Genomic DNA, 20,882 nt, shown 5'->3' with positions numbered 1-20,882 from the left:
CAACAACAAACAGAGCAACTAGTTCATGTGTACGATACAAAAGCTGAATCCCTTGCATCTACACCTTTTGATGCCAACGGGAGCTGTTTGGTATTACAACAACCGGCTCTACATCACAGAAGTCCATGTTTACCTGCAAGATGGATAGCAAAAGATGAGAAAGTGCTTTTAAGTATGACGCGCAAGAAACCTGCCATGCAAGAAGAGAGAAATTTGGCATGTGCAATAAAAGAGTGCGCACCAAACCAAACTAAGCTTGTGTCTCGATCAATTAGGGTTGGCTGATATTGGGATTCATATTTGCAAGACGATAAGAGATCTCACTGGGCTTTTAGGATGTTCAGCTACCGAATGTAAGGAAAAAGGTGTCACGCAGAATCATGCCAAGGCCCAAAAAGAGACATAGCAGTGAAGGTGTTGTTCAGCATGTTACACATGTGTCGGAATCAGCAGGTGCCCAGTGGGGTCAATCTCTAATAATGTGGTGCGTCAAATTTTCTTGTTAAAGAAATGGTGGCCATTCTAGCATGAACGTTAATATACAGAACTGGAACATGACCTGGGGGCAACCTTGAGACGAGGAAAGAGACCAATCTGAAGATGATCAAAATTGGATCAATAAGCCATTCTGGCTATACTATGCTATGGTAAGAGCAAAGAACCAGGGAGATTAACCAAGGAGACCTGAACATAGTTTAAAGGGGTTGCTCAGAAGGGGTAAAACAAAGAAAGCTACTCTAAGGAGGTGCAAGGGAAGAATAAAGCACCTAAAGCACTTCCATTGTAAGGATACATTAGAGAGCATTTTGAAAAATACATTATACCTGCAAATAAAACCAAAGGCCTGCAATAAAATAGTGCATGCTTACTTCCCAGATTGATTTTAAAACTAACCAAAGAAAAGAGAGCAGATAAAAGAGAGGAAGGCAATGGATGATACAAGAACGAACAGAAAATCATGGACCCAAATACAATTGATTATCTAATCAAATCACATGTTTAAGTGGGACAAATGCTCAAATATTAAAGCAAATCTTTTCCTCAAGGTAATAATCAAAGCAAATTTCCTTATCAACAGGAAAAAAGTATCACCTATGAGAGGGCTGAGGTAGCTAACAAAAGTAGTAGAAGATAGCAACAAGAGTCGCTAAAATGTCTCAAATTAACTGTCTTCCATGTGTAAGACAGTGTAAAAGTGAAAACAAGGATCCATAGCTTAGGACTTGCTTGGAGATTTCCTTGAAGATGACTGAATAAATCGAATCAGCAGAAGAAGAAGATAAACAACGGAGAACTAAGAAGGAATGAAGAGTTTGTAGAGAGTCTAGAGACAAGCCACAAGTTCCATGACTACTCAATGGAAAAAAAGGAGTAACTAACGACTAGGGCTGGCTCAAAGCTCCAGCATTGGGATTCTATTGGATTAAAAATACAAGCAGATATATCCGTATTGCACACAAGACCATTAATTACATCCACATAGTACAGTACACATTCTTTTGGTAAATGCAACTTATCTTTCCAAACAGGCAACCACGTCAATCCTTTTGCAGCAGCTCTACTAATTTTTCCAAGATACTAATGTTACCTGATCCTAGCTTGGGGTCCTTAACTTTCCGATCGAATGTTATTTTCTCTCTTCAACCACTTCTCGCTTACAATGAACACAAAAATAAGGGCATGCATCAGCCTGTTGTAACACCAATATTGCAAGAAGCCGGAGCAGGTGAGGAAGCGGAGACGGGGAGTGAGAGCATGTAGAAGATTCTAAGGCCAGAAGCAATGAGCATAGATATATCTCTCATTGTAAACCTTATTTACTTGTAGCATGTGCCATAAAATACGAAATTACTACAGACTAGGAATAATGTTTGTTTGTTACTAATATAATTAATAAGCTTTAGGTAATTATTTTTCTAGTACCTTATTGTTGCTGCAAATTTTCTCCTGATAGGTATCTCCTGGTGTTTCTTAGGAAATATATGCTTGAGAGGTTTCATCCCTGTTAGGAACACTGTCCCTACTCCACAAAAAAGCGAAGTTGTTGCCTAGTTTTTAACTTGCAGCATCGGGCTGGGGTTCCAGAGTTTTGTTACCCCCTATAGGAGGATCCTGTAGTTAAGACATATGCACATTCTCCGTCCAACTTCCCCAAAATAAAAAGGCCAAACACAGCAAGGACGCGCGCTTCTTTGAACTTTGAATTCATAAACAGTTGGACAACCACAATTGTGTGACCGGCATCTGCCCAAATTCTCGAGTTCCTTTTGTATGCTACCAAAAGGGGGAAAATACTACAAGAATTACATCACGGAAATCGACCATCCACTGGGTTTTTGGATAACCAATGCAAACTAGCTCTAGCTCACAATTCTAACAATCTAACTAGACTTAGTATTGCCTCTTCCCATGAATCCACAGAGGACAAAGACAACATTATTTACCCAGCTTATAGGGAATAATTATTGCAAACAAACTAGTTCATTGTTTACATTTTAGACACTATTCTAGGTCATAATGTGCCACATTGTGTGATTTCTAACAAAATCAATGTTACTCAAAGGCGTAATTGACCACAAAATATATGCAAATTATGAGACATAAAATACACTACTAATGGAAAGAAGGTGATGTGATTTCAGACAAGAAGGAGAGTTGTGAAGAAACAGCCTAACACATTGACCTGCATCATCTTTGAGTGTAGTAGTGCGGTTGGCGGGTTTCGTATTAAGATTTTGTGGCTTGGTTTAACAAGAATTCTTGCAACCAACAATTAATAAACAAGACCACAGTTAGAAACCAAATAACTAAATTGAACCAAGAAGTGATGAGGATTAAAGTTGTTCGCCCTACCCTATGTCCATAGCTACGTATGCTGCAGGATATCAAACTGCGTAAAATAATAACCTAAAAAGGCAGAATCCATGGGATTCAATATGGAATATGTCAATGGCCATTAAGAACACGTCAGATATTGCCAACTCAAAAAACTAGATGACTATGTATAGAAACCACTACACATCACGAAAACTGAAAACAGCCTAAGTTTAGTTTTCTCCTGGTTCCGGTTTTTTATAATGATGAAGCCTCCATTATAGCAACAAGATAAGGATATGGGAAATATCAAATATGTCAATGAGTATTAAAAACATATTGGATATTGCCAACTAAAAAATGACTATGTTTAGAAATTGCAAGGCATCATAAAAATGAAAATACCTTAAATTTAGTTTTCTCCTTGCTATGGTTGTTTATAATGTTGAAGCCTCCACTACCAATATTCTACAAATCGCTAGGCGGAGGCTCTAGTCAGGCGGAAGAGGGGCACCTAGCGCCTAGGCTGACAAGTCAACGCCTAGAGATTAATCGGTTTTTCCATTTTAAAAATATATATTTATCCTCCTCCCCCAAAGTTTGACAAAGAGATGACATAAGACTTGGAAGAAATGATTTAAGACTAAAGTAACCACTGAAAAGTAATGCTTCTATATTTTATTTTGTATTATGCGCATATTGTGTTAACTGATTTAGGGCGCTTTGATATGTTTAATTTAAAGATCATATATATTCAACGTTTAACACCTTTTTACTACTACATTTAATCCCCAAACACTTTCAGAAATCATGGAATATACCCCATCAATTAATCGCCACCTAGTCAATTATTCGGTGACTAATTGCCGACTGATGTAAAAACACCTTATTGCCGCCTACACCATAAAATCTAGGTGTTGGGTGTTCGCCTAGGCCGAATTTCGAACACTGTCCATTATAGAAATAAAATAGAGATTTGACAACCTAATATCTCAAGGTACATTGATCGAAAGCATATTCACCCACTTTTTGCAGCCTTTGCTCTTTTCAACTATGAAAAAGATGTAAATTGACTTTCTTGAGACAGATTAGGTATCTTAATGTGTCTTGTAAATCCATGTAATAAGTCTTTACGATTTACAACAATAAGCAGACATCCAAAGAAAGATTAAATAAGTTAACTAACCCGTAATGTTATGTGTAGAGTGAAAACAAGTAAACAATAAGTGAGGCTCTCCATGAATCACCTTGTTGTCATCTTCCCCTCTAATAAACACACGCGCGCGCGCGCGCACACACACACACACAAACACATATACGGAGACATATCTATATGCACATACATTACTGTGTAGCACTTAAGGTAGGCAGTTAGGATCCCAAACCTAGATTACCATAAGTGCTTCTTTTTATTTGAACTATAAACACAGATTTACTGTTTTTAGCTAAATGCCTAGACACCACACCAATATGCTTTGTTACCATTCAATGAAACTTTATTAACTTCCTCTGTTGCTATTTGTCTTAAGGAACCATGCGATTGACTTTTAATAATTTAGTCACACTTTAAAGAAACATAATTGACAAAATCAAGCTAACTCTGCACAAAACTTCATTCACAGAGTTGAAAATTCAACCAAAAACAAAATAAAAAAATCTTGGGCATAATCCATCGAAAAGAATAGACCACACTTTTTTTTCAAATGACTATAAAGGGCACACTTTGAAGGAACACATACAGCAAGAATGTAATAGTTAAGGAAAAATGGTAATAAAGCTTACTCCAGGAATATGCAATCGTGAATATTTAAAAGTATAAATGGATGGCTTAAATGCGAGCGTGCATGACAAGTCAAGAAGTTACAATGTATCAGGGCACATTTGATATATTTATGTTGCAATACGTTGTCGTGTAACGAATGGTTTGGAGGTATTCATCATAACCATGCAGAGTATCCGTTCCAACAGAACAATTCAAACAATAAACCTACACACTTTTGGGACTCTACCATTAGAAATAGCAAAAGAAGCTATGAGTAAGAAAAGGAGGGATTGAAAACCTTTCCTATAAAGATGCAGATTCTTCATATGTTCTTTTCTTCATTATTTATCTTGACGTCTGCTTCAAGACTCCTCTTCTTCTTTGATTGAAGTACTTGTTGTCCCCTCACAACTGGTCACTTCAAATGAGCTTTCTAGGCCCAATACCCCTTCTCCTCCCTCAAGAAAAAGTAAGCTTTCTATGAAAGGAACAACATCGAACCTATATGGGCCCCCAAAGCTTGTGGAAGAATATTTAGTTTGATGGCTTTCCAAGTTATACCAAACTACCTTGTTCTCCTGATTTTCATATACAATCTCATCAAACCTAGTAATGCCCAACAGCCTTTGTACTCTTCCTTCCAGAACAATAGTATACTGCTTACTCCAAGAGTCGGAGACGCCATACTCTTTCATTACCCACAAGCAACATTTTTCATTAGCTTCACCCTCTCTGAACGGGCTATACTCAAACAGAGAAAGACATTCCCTCAAAACGCAGAGGGATCCACATACGAGGAATTCAGCGATGTGAGAAAACGGCATTGCTATCTCACGGAAGACCTCTTCACCCAAACTAAAAGACAAGACCACTTCATCTACTTCTTCTCTTCCTGGACTAGAAACAACCCAGTGGAGATTTCCATTAACGAATGCCGCTGGCAATTGATTAAGCAAAGTCCACGGAAATGCACCTCCAACTTTCCTCCAACACCCCTCCCCCAGCCTATAAACCTCAACCTCACGGTGAATCACGCCACGATCACCGGTCTCAATATACATAATTCTTATAACCTTGTAATCATTACTTTCACGATGATACCCAAACCCTAGAAGCACGTAAGGATTCGCGGGAATACAGCGAAGAATAGAGCTCGAATGCCCAATGTGCTTGTATTTCTTAATAGCAACATTACACAAGTACAGTTTCCGCCCATCAAACGCATCAACCAAACAAACCAACCCGTTCACCGACCCAACCACAGTGCAATAAGACATATCACATTGGAATGGAAGTTCCACCTTCGCAACCTCGACTAGGGTCTTGCTAGAGAGCAAGGTGCACAGCTTGTTTTGGCTGTAATTCACAGACATACACAAGTAGTAGCCATTGCTGTCACTTGCAAGGGATTTATCAAGATGGGTCTTGATAAAACTAGGGTTCTTGATCAGAGAATACCATGATTTGCGCACGGTGGTGAATTCGACTAGGGTTTTGGGTGGTAAGCTTGAGAGGATATCGACCACGAGTTCGTCTGGGAGGTTTTGGGACAACATTGGGGCAATGAAAGAAATCGATTGAGCTGAATTGATCCTACGTTAGGGTCTTGAAAGCAGATTGAAGCGTACCTGGAAAATGGATGCCGCATTTATTGGAAGGAGATTGCAGTGACGGATGTTGATTGGCATGGGGGTTCAGTTGCATGCAAAACGTTCCCCTCGTGTTCCCTTTTATTACCCTTTTGTCGTCTTCAATAGAAGATCAATTCTATAGGTGGAACTGGAAATGATGTATAAAAGCAACTACAAATCTCCAAATGGATCAGCTAAATCTAATCCGGTTAGGGGATAAGTACTTAAGCAGTATTTTTTAAAAAGAAGGCTAGCGGATTTGGGTTTGTTCCGGTTGTCATACATTGGCGCGACAGCCTGCTGGATTTCATTCGGCTAGCCTTTGGTCTTCACGCGCAGAGCCTGCCTGCGGTGGCAGCGGGGCTTGCCTTGGCTCTGTTTGGAATCTGTGGAAAATAAAATAAAATAAAATGGAAGAAAATTGAGAGAAAAAATGAAGGAAAATTTTATTATTCTCAAAATTTAAAATTGTTATTTTTTTCTATTTTTCTCTCCCAACCAAACAATAGGGGAATTTTTTTTAATTTTCCTTTCTTTTTATTTCCTTTCCTTAAGTTTCAAACAGAACCTTAGGGTTTTTCTCCACTACTGTGGTTTGTGATCTCGCATACATCCTCTTTTGATGGTGATTTGCCTCCTCGTCCAGATCGGTCGGCGTGCCTTAGACCCCGTTTGTTTTGGAATTTTGGATTTCAATTTGTTGATAATGAGTGTAGAAAGAAATAGAGTAATGCTTAAAAATAAGAATAATAATCGGAAAGAAATAATATACTACATAATAATTAGAATCTAAAATTCAAAACCCCAAAACGAACAAGGTCTTATGCATTTAGTCCATGGGATGAAATCCTATCCTCTCTGCTGGTTGTACAGTCACGTCGATTGAGCAATAGTACTGTTCTTTTTCGGCATGTGCTCACATCTAGATCATGATAGTTTTGGTTCACTCCTCTATTCAATGATGAAATCTGTAATGTCTTAGGGCGTTTTATATTATGAATGAAATGCTTCACTACTGATTAAAAAAATGATGATATATTATAAGAGAATGACATATCTCGTAAAATAAAAAATAACGAACTTGACGGAACAAGGCCTGATCACTGGTATAAAAGTTACTACTATCATTACCTTTTAGTGCTCTTCATCGCATGGTCTTCAAGTTTAAAAAAACTTAAATGGATAGCAGAGTACCGTCATTTTATGTTCAACATTTTGCAACAGAATAAGTTTTAGGTAAACTTTACGTGAATGTCTAGTGTTGAAAGATGCTTTGAACTCACCGAAAATGTATGGCGTTGGAAATTGTTAGGATATTACGCGTCAATATTCGAGTTCACTGAATAATTATTCTTGGTAGACGAGACGACCATTACATGCTATATCTAACACTTGAATGGTAAAAATAGCATTTTTGCATTGGACATGCACTCATTGAAGTTTCATTTCAAGGTAAGAAAAGGAGATGGCTCACCGGCCGGCCGGTTGAAGCAGACTTTGGAGCCGGCCGGTCATGGGACAGATCACGACGGCTCATCACGTCAGTAACATCATTTGTGATTTTAGATTTCTCATTGTGGCAGTGGGAATTCTTCGGATCAAACATAACTACATCGCGAGGGCAATCGGTGTGCAGACATGCTCGCCAACATCAATCTCCACGAGTGAAGAAGACGACTTTTTTCTAGCTAATTTATTCTTGTACTGTTCCTCCTAGTTTTGATGTCCAATTAGCTAAAGAAACAATGGGATATGATCGTATCAATTGTTGTATATGGACATTAAAATTCTGTTTAAATGAAGTTCTGGTTTACCAAAATAATTTTTTTTTTTTTGGTAACTCCCCAGAATTACAATTTACAAGTTCCGAGATTTCCAAATACTACCTAAAGTATTTGACAATCGCTTCTTATTTTGCAATACTAGTATTTTCGCATAAATCGTGTAGGTGTCCCGGCCATTTTTTATTCACGACTAGGGCTTCAACTTATTCAAGATACAATCGTTAGATTTTATACTATCCGCAATCCTGTTTAGTCTTGTTGAAATTGGTAGTTCTGTGGTGGTTACATGACATAAAATTTGTTACTATAGGTATATCTTAGAGCGTCTCCGACCAACCTCCATATATTTTTCTACTTTTTGCTAATTTGAGGATCAATCTAACACATTCTCTAAATCCCTCCTCATTTTGGAGACAAATTTTTTAGGTGCAGTTAGATTGCCGAGAATAAAAATAAAAATAAACTTTTTTATTGTATTTTCATACGTGTTTGGTTCCCAATCGACAACTATATCGTGGCATGTAATTTGAGCTCAAAATATATGTCCCCTAAAAGCCGTCACCTCTTCAATGTCTAATGCTCTCAGGACAATACAAAATGCACGTTTAATCATTCGTCTAGACAAAAGGAATTAGAAAAGTATAAAAATGTGGGCCGATGTTGAAGAAATATCATCTAAGATGAAATTTTAGACAAAAAAGACAGCTCTGTTGGGATTTTTAGTCCCTCGCCGCAATGGAAGCACGCCACAAAATTAAACAAGCACAAGAAAAATAAAGAACACAAGATTTCCGTGGTTCGGTCTCAATACCTACTCCACAAACAAAAGAGAAATTCCACTATATTGATCGAGTACAATGAGATAGAAAAATATTAATCCCCAAGCCCACGCTCACTAATATTTTTTATCTCTCCCTCACTCTCACAATATATTTTTCTCTCTTGCTCTCACCAATTGTGTATCTCTCACACACATTGCATATATCTCGTACCAAACCAAGGTATATATGCATGCAAACTATAACAGCCGTATGGAAGGAAACCAATATATTGCATGGCTAACCAATTTGGTATTTCTCTGATTCTCTTTTCCTAATTAGACTTGGACTTGGTCTCCAAGCTTCACCAAGATTCCAATCTTTAAGGAAACCACTCCCAAATCAAACACCACCCTTGGTAGATTTCCATGCCAATAAGAATTCCTTGCTCACTGCCAAATCACGTGAACACATCTTCCAAACCATAGAAAAATTATCCAACGTGGGTGAAGCACAACAAGCTCTTTTGTTTTCTGCTTTCTGTCCTAATTTTTTACTTTTAAGACTTCTCTCGTCGAGACGGATGATTTTTTTTGAAATATAATGCAAATCTAACAAAATTCAGCAAAGAGGAACAAAACACACAAAAACCAAGAATGAGGAATTTTTTTTTTACAAGAATGGGGCCTAAAATCACACATTAATTAAACATACAACGGGGAAGAATAACCTGGGGACAAGGCTCATACAAGCCCGGGCATCCCGCACTCAGACGTTCGATACACTTTGTAGCAAGCCGAGCAAAATGGCTCGTGCTATTTCTGAACGTGATCCAGTATCTCGATCAACTCCAAGTCATTTTACCCTCGACGTTCGGAACGCCGAAGGCCTCCATAGCCGAGGGTCTTGTTAATTACGACTCGCTTAATCGCCTCAGTCTCCAGCACCCATACGATCGAACGGGAAACGCGTTCGGATGGAGATCCTCCAGTGGTCTCATAACACCCTCGGTATCGAACGAGCGTAGCCAACATTCTAGCTTACCTACATGAGGACGGCAACCTTGGTCGCAATGACGTTCGTAACGTCATCTGAGTGGTTATCAGGATAAGGATGGAGGGCACGTGAAGGTAGCAGCTCATCCTGTAAACAGTTACAAAATCCTAAACGTGACATAAGTTTGACGTCAATTGACGCGTGTCGAGCGTTGGTGCAATCTTGAAGATCAAGCTAAGAGGTTCCCTATAAATATCCCATTATACCTTTTTGGAAGAGGTACGCACAGAAAAAACCCCAGCTCCTAATTCCTAATTTCTCTCTGCAAGTAAACTGACTCTTGCACCGGAGGGCATCCCGGAGAACCTCCGGTGTGGTCTTTAGTCGTGCTTCATTTTGCAGGATGAAGAAAGAGACTAGGAGCGGATCTCGAACCCACTGTCAGAAAGTATGAACCATTCGGAATGGAGCCCCACACACTTCTCTCTCTCTCTCTCTCACGGAACTCCCCAGCAGTCTCTTCTTCATCATCCTTTTCCTTGTCGATGAGTCGTAGAACCTCACCGCCACCTTCACCGGCCTCGTTAAAAAACTGGCAAGCCGGGCAAGGCCGTGAGGGATGGTGCTTGCCGCAGCTCGTGACGTAGTTAGCCACCGGAACTCTCGTTTTCAAATTGGGTGCAGCCCCGCTCCACTCCAGGTTTCCATAAAACGCAACGGGCCGTTTAATCATGTTTCTTTTAAGGTAAGACTCCAAAATAACATTGCATATCCTGACATCATAAGTTGGGCAACCTGATTCCCATTCCGAAAAACATTTGTCAAGGCTGTCAGCATCGTCCAGCTTGAGGAGAGCTGAGAGCATGACGAGATAGCTATCAGTACTGGGTTCTTCCGGAGAGGCCAACTTCTTCAACGACTCCCAAGCACGATTAACCCCAGACAAATCGGACATTCTTGCATACAATTCTATGAGACTGTCGAAAGCCTTGCAATCACGGACATTTTCCATACCCTCCAGCTTTTGCAAGGCAGCATTGGCTTTATCAATAAGCCCTGCATCTACATAAATGGAAGCTAGAATTGCGTAAGTAAGCCAATCAGGCATTACCTTGTCTTTCCCCATCCTCTCGAGAACCCCCTCCACTGCATCGCAATCCTTCAGCGAAGTGAATCCCCTCAAGAGTTGATTGTAAGTGCATGTATCTGCAGCGATTTTCACCTCCTCCATTTCTTTCGCGAGCAAAGAGACTTTCTCAGGTTCGCCAATGCCCAAGTAGAGAGACATCATGCATGTTGTTGTAGTTACAAGCAGATGCGAAACTCAGCCCTTTCATTCTCTCAAAGAGGTCAGTTGCTTCATCTACCATTTTCTCCCCGCAGTACCATCCAAGAAGTGCTCCATATGTTTTCGGATTCTTACTTGATTCGAAAAATCACATACTCCATGGGGAGCTGATTTTTTATTTTTTTGTTTTTTGATCCACGGGGAGCTAATTTTACTATGAAGAAAAAATACAAAGGTTTTGACTCACCGAAAGCCAAAACGGGAAACTGATTGTTTCCAAAAATGTAAAAATTGGCCCAGGAACAGCGAGTAGTGCAGTTCTAGGCCTGATGCGGGCGTGCCAGGGCAGGATTGCTACCCAAATTCGTAGCAAGGCCTGGAAGCCTTAATCTGACTTCTAACTGGACGAAAGTGCACGGCCTAAGGGTGGAGACCGTGAGGAGGTTCATGGTTTGCCTTTGCGGGCTAAGGACTTAAAATTTCCTAATCGTGTGAAAAATGGAAAGAAAGGTAGAGCAAGGCCTAAAACAGAAATAAAATCTAGGCTTGGCTAGATTGAACGGGAAACTAAAGATAATTAAAAAATAAATTTGCAAAAGCCGAGGGCTTGATGGTCGGGAACCTAAAGATAAAAATAGTTGAAAGATAATTAAAATGTAATTTAGATAAGCCGTGGGCTTGATGGTCGTGGACCAAAAGATAAAAGATAAAGGAAAGATAAATATGCATAAGCCGTGGGCTTGATGGTCGGGGACCTAAAGATAAAAGATAAAGGAAAAATAAATATGCATAAGCCGTGGGCTTGATGGTTGGGGACCTTTGCCAAGGCCTTCAACTCTGGTATTTATAGGCAGATGTTCCAGGCCTTGAGCTGCTTGAGCTGCTTCCACAGGCCTTCATGCTTGGCTGCCAAGTGTCCTCCTTATAAAGGCTTAGGCTTGAGCAGCTTCAAAATGCTCCAATGAGGGGATACTCCCTGAACAAAACGTGCCTTTTACTCCAAGAAAAGGGCAAAGGCTTGAAAAATCCTTCTTCTTTGTATAAAACTTTGAAAAAATGGCAAAGAAAATTTTAGTTCCTGCAGTATCCAGGCCATTCCGGGCCCCTCACAGCTGCAGACCAATACTTCACCAGGCCTTTCTTATCATTTTATTGGACCTTGCATAATTTGTGGGCCCTCTAAATCCTCTGAGGTTGATCTCTCACGGAAGAAGGATCCAGAAACTAAGGATCAACCAGACCTGGATGAGCTGCTTGTGAGCAGCTTGCTTAGGTCTGCATGAATCATTCACCAGTAGCTCTAAGGGCTGCATGTGCGCCACCTATCTTTGGCCTTGCTTTATGCTGAAGGATGGGGTCCACTCAGACCTTGAGCTGCTTGTAAGCAACTTACCCAGGTCTGCCCAGCAAGAACATTCTAGGCCTTTGAGCTGTTTGGGATATCACCATGCATGGCTGCCACGTGTCCTTGGTCTGGTTGAGCTGCATGCGTGCATGGATGCTTGTAAAAAAGGGATATTTGGGCTCACCAAGGCCAAAAGACGCAGGCCTGGTTGAGCTGCTTGAGCAGCTTGCTAGGGAGAAGCTTCTAGGCCTTTGAGCTGCTTGTGAGCAGCTTGCTTTCCAAGCATGACTAGGCAGCTTATATGGCCTTTTTGACTTGGTCAGTTTTAGCCCTAAATAAATCTAAAAAACTGGGCCAGACCTGAAAAATGAATCTTGGCCTTATTGGGCTAGATAGGCCTGAAAAACTAATCCGGGCTTTGATTAGTTGGGCCAAGGCCTGAAAATGGGCCTAGATCTGAAAATCAATTTGGGCCTTGACTAATTAGGCCATACTCCAAACATTAATGTGGCCTAATCAATTTTCAAACTCTCTCCTGCCTTTCCAAACTAAATTTGACCTAGTTATGACCACTTTAAATTCTTCCAAAGGCCCAATTCTGTAGGTGACTGATTCATAAGACTTCTCAAGGCCTGAAACTACTTCCAATGCCATTCTTTTATTCTCTTTCTCATTTTGGCCAAAAATGGGTGTAAACAGAAATCCAACCCAATTTCTCTCACTACATTTTCTCTAAGCTTTACAAGGAACATATTTATTGGAAGAGGAAATCATCTCCACTAGGTTCAAATCCAAGTGTGAGTGAGTGAGTGAAGTCAAATTTGTGGGCTTTTGATGACCCCAAATTGAATGGGAGCCAATCCAAAGTCTTCAGTCACCAAGCAAAATTTACATGTGCTGAAAACATAGTTGTAAAAAACGGTCGTTAACGGGTTTTTGAAGGTCTGATACCGTTGCGGGTGAAATAACGGCGTTACGAAAATTCATGTGCGTATCTGTCGTTACAAGACCGTTACGCCCACAGAATGTCGCGAACAACTTTTCTTCTATTTTTTTTGGTTCCTTTCTCAGACCTCCATGTGATCCTACATTGTAATTTTTGTAACTTTGTGAGATGCCTTCAAGTGCTAAAACAATATTATGAAAACCAAACTCTCACTAGAATAATAAAAAACCCCCGTCAATTTCGCTCCTAAAACGCAATATTTGATCAAATCTTACTTAAAACTACTTGTAAAAGTAAAATATTGCTTAAAAACATTCAATTTAGTCGTAAATAAGGTTTGAGCATTTGTATCAATGAATTTTTTTCAAGCACTTGAAATTTTTCAACACTTGCTAGTGCTTGAAAAAAGTTCATGAGTGCGGTGTCCAATTCTCGTTACACATTGACCGATACTCCCGATATCTGTTACATATTGACCGAATACTCCTAATATTACTCGCGATCGCGACTGTTATGCTGATTTAAAACCATGGCTGAAAACCTTATACGGACACCTTGGAAAAACAAAGTAGACTCTGGTCTCGCGAAGATCATTGACGCAGCCGATAATATTGTTGAACGTCTTGACGTTATAACTTCCTTGCCTTAACCCATTCGTACAGAGTGTGGGGTGGCGAGAGCAGAGAGATTTCGCAACAGGGATTCCTCTTTTCCTTTGTTCACAACCGCAGCCGTCGCCGTAGAAAAGTACCTTGTTCCCGCCGTTAAGGTGGACATAACCTGGCGTTTTGCATGTTTTGCCATTTCTTCTAACTCTCTGCGTTAGAGAGGGGGACAAGCTAGGGTTTATGAAAGAAAACCCTCAAGTGTTTTGGATTAATCATCCTTTCGATTACTATGTTTATCTTCTTTTCTTTTTTTCACTTTGTTAATTTAGCGTCGATTTTTTTTTTTTATAGAAATTATTGGTTCTTCTCGATGAAAATAATGTTACAAAATGTATAAATATTATGATACAAATCTTACACAATTCACAAAAGATAACAACCGGATGTTTTGGATTGTCTTTTGTCTTTTCTAAACTTTGTTCAATTTTGGTTCATTTTATAATTTACCTTGTCCAGACTAAGTAATAATTTTTAAAAAACTAAGATAATATTTAAAAAGGCGAAAAACTTTGAATAAAAACCAAAAAAAAAGATAATTCAAAAGAACTATTAAGCCAATAGACCCCTGTAACAATCATTTTCGATTGTTTATAAATGTATGTATATATGTATTTATTAACACAATATTAGAGGAGATTTCATAAATTAACAAGTTAAACCAGAATCTGGGAGGCTTAAATCTTGTTTGGCATAGTTAAATAGAATAATAATTTATTCATTCTTTGTGGGCCTATTTTGAATCCCACCAAGATATTTCAAATAGCTCTTATTCTTAAAATATTTTTTATTGTTCCTGCAAAAAATTACTAGTTAAATCCGATGTCGATGAGGCCTTTTTTAGAAATCATAGGGCGAAACATTTAATTTTAGATTAATGATTTATTGATTTTTGTGGAGCCCATTTAGGTTCCACAAAGATTATTTAAATCGTTCAATGTTCTCTAATTTTTTTTTATGAGTTCTTGAAAAAAAACTAGCTCAATTCAATATTAGTAAAGACTTTTTCAAAATTCGCAAGAGTAAGAGCATTTTCATAATTTTTAGCGCCCTATTCTAAGAAAACTCTTACCGACATCAGATTGAGTTAATTTTTTTACGGACACCCATAAAAAAACATTTTTGAAATAAAAACAATTTGAATCATCTTTGTGGGATTCAAAATGGGCCCAAAAAAATGAATAAATCAATATCAAAAGAATCAAAATGCCCTCTCCCAAAAATGTCCCTCAAAATCGGACTCTACCAATAGCATGCATTGATACAGACACGAGACATACAGTTAACAACTACGTGCCATGAAAGCAGAAAACTCAGGAAAATAAAATACCTCCTTACTTCATCTAATACTACAAATCAAACCGCAACTAAATTTACAAACTTGAATTCCTCCTATTAAACAAGAGCTGGTTTTGAACAATAGCATGCAAATCAGCAACTGTAATGCCGAATAAGTTTGGCTTAGACCCAACCCAAGGAACAAAGCTCCGTTTCCAACCTGTTAGAATCGCCGACGTTTTTTTTCAACAGGAGAGACCGATACATAACATTAGCGGAATTCTGAACTTACATTGTTTCAACCGAACAAAACATGTCGAAATTGTAGGAAACACAGAAAACACATTACTGACTCATCAGTTATTTTTGCTTCTATAAGAAATACTACTACTACTACTACTACTACTACTTAACAATGACACTTACAAGAAATTTCCATTATGCTCCAACTACGGTATTGAAATGTTTCAAAGCGTTTCCTCATGCTTGCTAACCCAAATAACACAGGGCTTGTATTGCAGACATCTTCTTTAGCTTGACACATCTTCCAATTTTTCAGCAGGCACATATGCGCTGGGCATGCAACACTGGCATTACAGTCTCAGGCGTTCGATCTCCTTCACTCTCTCACGGAACTTTTCAGCAGCCTCTTCATCCTTTTCCTTGTCGAAGAGTTCCAGAAATTTACTAACAGTTTGATCAGTTGGAAACCATTTAATTTTCTCCGAACAAGCTTTAGCTACACCCATTTCAAAAAATTTGAAAGCCAGATCCCTCTGGCCGTTGGATATGTAGTAGTTAGTGAAGATATCAAATGTATCCAAATTGGGTTCAACCCCTCTACTACCCATGTTTTCATAAAGTGTGGTGGCTTCCTCAATCATGTTTCTCTTAACGTAAGACTTGAAAATAACAATGCATATCCGGACATCATAGGTTGAGCAACCTGATTCCCACTCTGAGAAACATTTCTCAAGGCCTTCGGCATCGTCCAGCTTGAGGAGAGCTGAGAGCATGACGAGATAGCTAGCATTACTGAGTTTTTCCGGAGCGGCCAACTTCAAAGATTCCCAGGCACGATTAACCCCCGACAAATCAGACATTCTTGCATACATATTTATGAGACTGTGGAAAGCCCTGTAATCACCGACATTTCCCATATTCTCCCATTTTTGTAAGGTCGCATTGGCTTTATCAGCAAACCCTGCATCAGCATAAATAGCAGCTAGATTTTCGTAAGTAATCCAATCAGGCATTACCTTGTCTTCTCTCATCTTCTCAAGAACTCCCTCTGCTGCATCATAATCCTTCAGAGAAGCAAATCCCCTCATTAGTTTATTATAAATGTGTTTATCTGCAGTGATTTTCATCTCCTCCATTTCTTTTGCGAGCAAAGGGACCTTTTCAGGTTCACCAATGCTCAAGTAGAGAGACATCAAGTTGTTGTAGCTTAAAGCAGATGCAAAACTCAGCTCTTTCATTTTCTCAAAAAGGTTGGTCGCTTCATCTATCATCTTCTCCTTGCAGTAACAACTATGAAGTGCTCCATATGTTTTCACAGTCTTTGAGGATTCTTCCAGGTTGTTGAAGTACTCTTCAGCTGAGGTCACCCCCTTGATCTTGGCAAGAAGGTCCATGCGCACAGCATGGTCAGCGTTGTTCATTTTGTTCTTCTGCTTTTCCATCCATTCATATATCTGCAATTATAGGGGTAAATCATAAAAGTGGGTCAAATAGTTATAGTTATAGCATCAACTGAATCCAAAACAACATCTACCCTGGAAGATTAAGGCACTGTTGATAAATTTTCATTCTTTTATTCTTGTATTTGCATTTGATGTAGTTTTCTTGATACTGAATGGTTCAAGTAACACACAAGAGTGAGCTTTCTTCTTCATCATTTTATTGAGTTCTATAGTTGATTTTATACTCTGAATGGACATGTGGTTCTTAACATCTATCAAACAGAAAGAAAAAAAAATGCTTGTAATCACTTGGCAGCTTAGCAAACTCGATAAGGAATTGCACATTGTGCATCAGTTTTAAATCAATCCATGGGTTAATTGCAGCCGATGACAGCTGACAACAAGAGTTGCCTGGGTAACAGAACAATCTATGGATACATCTAGAATTCGAAAAATGTTGATCAGTGATCACCTTTAATAAGTCCTGCATCAGATGTGTTCTATTATTTTAAGTATTCGACTTCATTCATATTAGCATGTAACAAAATACAGTCACATATGTGGGCTATTATGATCGACCAATATTCAATCAGAAATTCTAAAACAACATTTCGGTTCATTGTCAAAACAGAGACAAAAATAAAAAATAAAGGCATTCATCCCCTACAGATTGAGCCTTAGCATAAATACCCAAAAGATACCAATTCTACTGATGCATTGAGGAACCTGGAACTTTTCAGATGTGAAAAACCAATTAGGTCCAACAGTGACAAAATGCAGCTTCAACTTCACAAAAATGTACAATCACTTCACATGTGGTTAAAGCAATAGAGAGACCTGTAAGTAGAACTGCTAAATGAACAAAGCTGCTCGAGTTTGTTAAAAGACTGTTCAAGATTGGTTTGTTTATAAACAAACCAAGCTTCAACATTTTTTCGAAGCTCATTAGATTCCAACCAAGCTTCAACAAGTTACTACTCGGCTCGTTCGGCTTATCTATACTTCTTATAAAAGGGTGAAGGATTTGTCTACTTTTATTGCCAAAAATACCCTTATCCAAAAGTAATTTTACTTTTCCAAAAATGCCCCCACCCCAATTAATTTCGATGAATACCAAAGGTCACGACTTCCGCCCAATTATCTTGCCTCTGCAGACACAACTCCACCAAACCATTGCATTCTTCAGAACTAAGCCGTTGCTTTCCTTACCAACTGTACCAACACAAACACGGACACTATTCCCATCGAAATCAAATCTCTCCAAACAAATCACCATCGGCAGCCACTGCAGCGGGAACCCAACCACCTGCTTGCCGCCAAGTTTGTGTTCCCACCAAATTCTCAACCTCCGCCCACCCGTACAAGACCAACTTCATTACAAGGTTCCTCCATTTCCAAATGTCACTACATATTCCTAATAACAATACTCTCCTCAACCCACCTTCAAAGTCAGAATACTGTACCATCTCCTTTCAGTCAATATTTTGAATGAAATCTTATGCAAACCATCTGTTTGACAAAATATTTCTTTCAAATATGAACCTTTTTGACCGGGAAAAAAAGAGATGAAACACTCAGGCCGTATTCCAGTCACATGTGCAATGCCAATTCGTGCACATTACGGTCTGAGAAATATCTAAGTCCCAAACGAAAATGGAAAGAGAAAGAAATTCTAATAAACCGTGGACTTTCAGAAGTGAGTAAAGATGTTTCGTCCTTACAAGGCAGTGGTTTCGGAAAAAACAAGCAATGGTAAGAAACAATACTACAACATAACCCAAAATTCTCAAAGAAACAAACCCCATAATTTATCACGTGGGACAATTGTTAGGATTTCTGATATTGAGAAAAACAAATCATACTCCCCATTAACAACCAAATAACCATGCTGCAAACCTTCCATAAGTTGAATATTTTTATATCTTCACATTGACCTTCACCATACAAAGTCTAAAATTTAGGAGCACCAAGAGTGACCAATTCTTGCTTAGAGGAAACTGTTGTTTATAAGCAAATTCTTTATCAGGCATGCATAATCTCAGCTAATTTATATAGCATGAAATCAAAACACATATACGACGCTATTACTGTGTCTAGGACTTCTTGACTCCAAACCCTGTTTCAAGAAGATGCAAATAGACTTCCTACTTCTGAATGCATCCACAAAACAAAAAAAGAACACCAATACAAGATCAACAAGCACATAAGTTACTTCAAGCTACTTGAGATCGGCTCGTGTTTGACTTGACTAATGCTTTGTTTGGAACTTGTGGAATAGAAAAGAAAGGAAGGGAATATAAAAAATCATCTCTCACATTATTTGGTTTGGAGAGAAAGATGAGAGAAAATAGGAATGTCTAGAGTGCGCACAATACAATTTTCCTTTCATTTTCCTCACTTTTCCCCCTTTTCCCTTCTTTTCCTTTCTCCCATTTTCTTCAAGTTCCAAATAGAGCATAAAGCTCGTTTGAGATCATCTCGTCACTTAAGCTCGTTAGGTTTTCACACCAAAATTATCAACTAAACTACTTGCTCGGCTCGTTTGGCTCCTTTATCTTACCTGTAAGGCCTTTTCGTACTTCTTGTACTTGCGAAGCTGATTGACGCAGCCGAGGATGTAGAACCTCTTGACGGGATTCCCTTGCCTTACCCATTGGTCGAGAGTGTCGGCTACGCCGCCGTCTGCGGCGGTGAGAGCAGAGAGCTTTCGGAATAGGGATTCCTCGTTTCCTTTGTTCACAGCCGTTGCCGTTGCCGCCGCCGTAGAAAACCACCTTGATCCCGCCGTTAAGGTGGAGGTTACCAGTCGTTTTGCGTGGTTAGCCATTTCTTCCAACTCTCTGGCAAATGGAGTTATTTGGGGGTTAAGCTAGGGTTTATGAAAGGAGAACAAGTCCCCAGCTTCCGGAAAATTTTCCAGTGCCGGTTGGATACCACGCAGTGACACTCGGCCCATCCAAGCCGTTTTTGCGTTTTTTGGACGGTTCGAATTTGGAGAGAAAGAGAGTGAGCGAAAAGAGGATTTAAATCTAAGTCATCCAAACAAATACCACGTAGAATATACCTATCCAGCACCGAAAAATTTCTAGTCAATAACCGAAATGAACTGGTACGGTGGAAAAGAGAATTTCGGTAATGAGGATTTGATTCCGCCAGCTTGATAATGTAATTGAAAACCATCTCAATTTAATTGGGATCGTGCTTAGTATTCGCATACTTAGTAATTTTTTCTAGTATATATTGAAAACAATCCCAATTTAATTGGGATCATTTTTATTTTAACCAAAAACAATTCATTCAAAAGATTTAATTTGTTCAGCTCATCGAGTCAAATATGCCATGTAAGCGAATAATGAAATTGAACATGCATCGTTACATACCTCAATACAATACACTATAAATAAATTGAGTTACGTTATTATTAGATTTAAAATGGCCCAATTTGGGAATCAATACGGATCAAGCAAGTTCATACTATAGTTATATTATTTTTTTTCAGATAAACATTAAAATACTACTTGTTTATACGAAAAATATCATTTAGTAGCAAAATTAAAGGAAATGAGTTGTCTTAAATAGTGTATTTTTTTTCTTCTTAAATACCGAAAATGCCATTTAGTCAATAACGTGAATTCACCTCAATTTTTGTTTTGTACCCAATGAATCTTTTTTCTCTTTCTAATAGGTAGTGGTATCTTGGCCAACTTACGTATATCTCAACTATTTTATGTTTTGTCTATCAAGCCATTGCATGAAATGAAAGTATAACTTATATGTTTCAAAATTCTCACTTTGATCATGCAGTACAACTACAAAGCTATTACACATTTTGGTACAAAAGATTTGAAGTCCCAAAATGTGTTTTTTTTTAACCACACCACCCAATGAGTGCAATTTGGTTCACCCTCGTTGAAAGAGGGTGAACATTAC

At 38.8% G+C, this 20,882-nt stretch overlaps 2 protein-coding genes and 1 pseudogene across 6 annotated transcripts; all 3 read right to left on the bottom strand.

Annotated features, from left to right (window-relative positions):
• On the bottom strand, positions 1–6,570 carry LOC131307474 (F-box protein At3g07870-like). Its single transcript, XM_058333988.1, has 2 exons — positions 4,875–6,570; positions 1–133 (listed from the first exon to the last, which is right to left on the bottom strand). The coding sequence occupies exon 1, from the start codon at positions 6,130–6,132 to the stop codon at positions 4,939–4,941; it is 1,194 nt and encodes a 397-aa protein (XP_058189971.1). The 5' UTR covers positions 6,133–6,570; the 3' UTR covers positions 1–133; positions 4,875–4,938.
• Positions 6,571–9,793: 3,223 nt separating this feature from the next.
• On the bottom strand, positions 9,794–11,169 carry LOC131307065 (large ribosomal subunit protein mL101 (rPPR4)-like; annotated as a pseudogene).
• A 4,295-nt stretch (positions 11,170–15,464) lies between these two features.
• Positions 15,465–19,931, bottom strand: LOC131307473 (pentatricopeptide repeat-containing protein At4g01990, mitochondrial-like). 5 transcript variants are annotated; one of them, XR_009194137.1, is made up of 3 exons: positions 19,513–19,884; positions 15,653–16,964; positions 15,465–15,615 (listed from the first exon to the last, which is right to left on the bottom strand). XR_009194137.1 is itself a non-coding variant. In XM_058333987.1 (2 exons), the coding sequence occupies exons 1-2, from the start codon at positions 19,777–19,779 to the stop codon at positions 15,861–15,863; spliced, it is 1,371 nt and encodes a 456-aa protein (XP_058189970.1). In that variant the 5' UTR covers positions 19,780–19,931; the 3' UTR covers positions 15,465–15,860. The 5 variants fall into 5 exon arrangements, 1 of the variants encoding a protein (XP_058189970.1); XR_009194138.1 differs by having other exon boundaries at positions 15,656–16,964; XR_009194140.1 differs by having other exon boundaries at positions 15,659–16,964.
• Positions 19,932–20,882: the final 951 nt, after the last annotated feature.

This window comes from Rhododendron vialii, chromosome 11a, assembly GCF_030253575.1.
Source record: "Rhododendron vialii isolate Sample 1 chromosome 11a, ASM3025357v1".
Lineage (NCBI taxonomy): Eukaryota > Viridiplantae > Streptophyta > Magnoliopsida > Ericales > Ericaceae > Rhododendron > Rhododendron vialii.
Note: the sequence above shows the minus strand (reverse complement) of the source record. Positions and strands in the feature narration are given on the sequence as shown.

Excerpts from the sequence above, each read along its gene's own strand:
- LOC131307474 (XM_058333988.1), bottom strand. The coding sequence starts at position 6,132 with ATGTTGTCCCAAAACCTCCCAGACGAACTCGTGGTCGATATCCTCTCA.
- LOC131307473 (XM_058333987.1), bottom strand. The coding sequence starts at position 19,779 with ATGGCTAACCACGCAAAACGACTGGTAACCTCCACCTTAACGGCGGGA. Across the intron at positions 16,965-19,512 it reads AGTACGAAAAGGCCTTACAG|ATATATGAATGGATGGAAAA; the intron begins GTAAGATAAAGG and ends CTATAATTGCAG.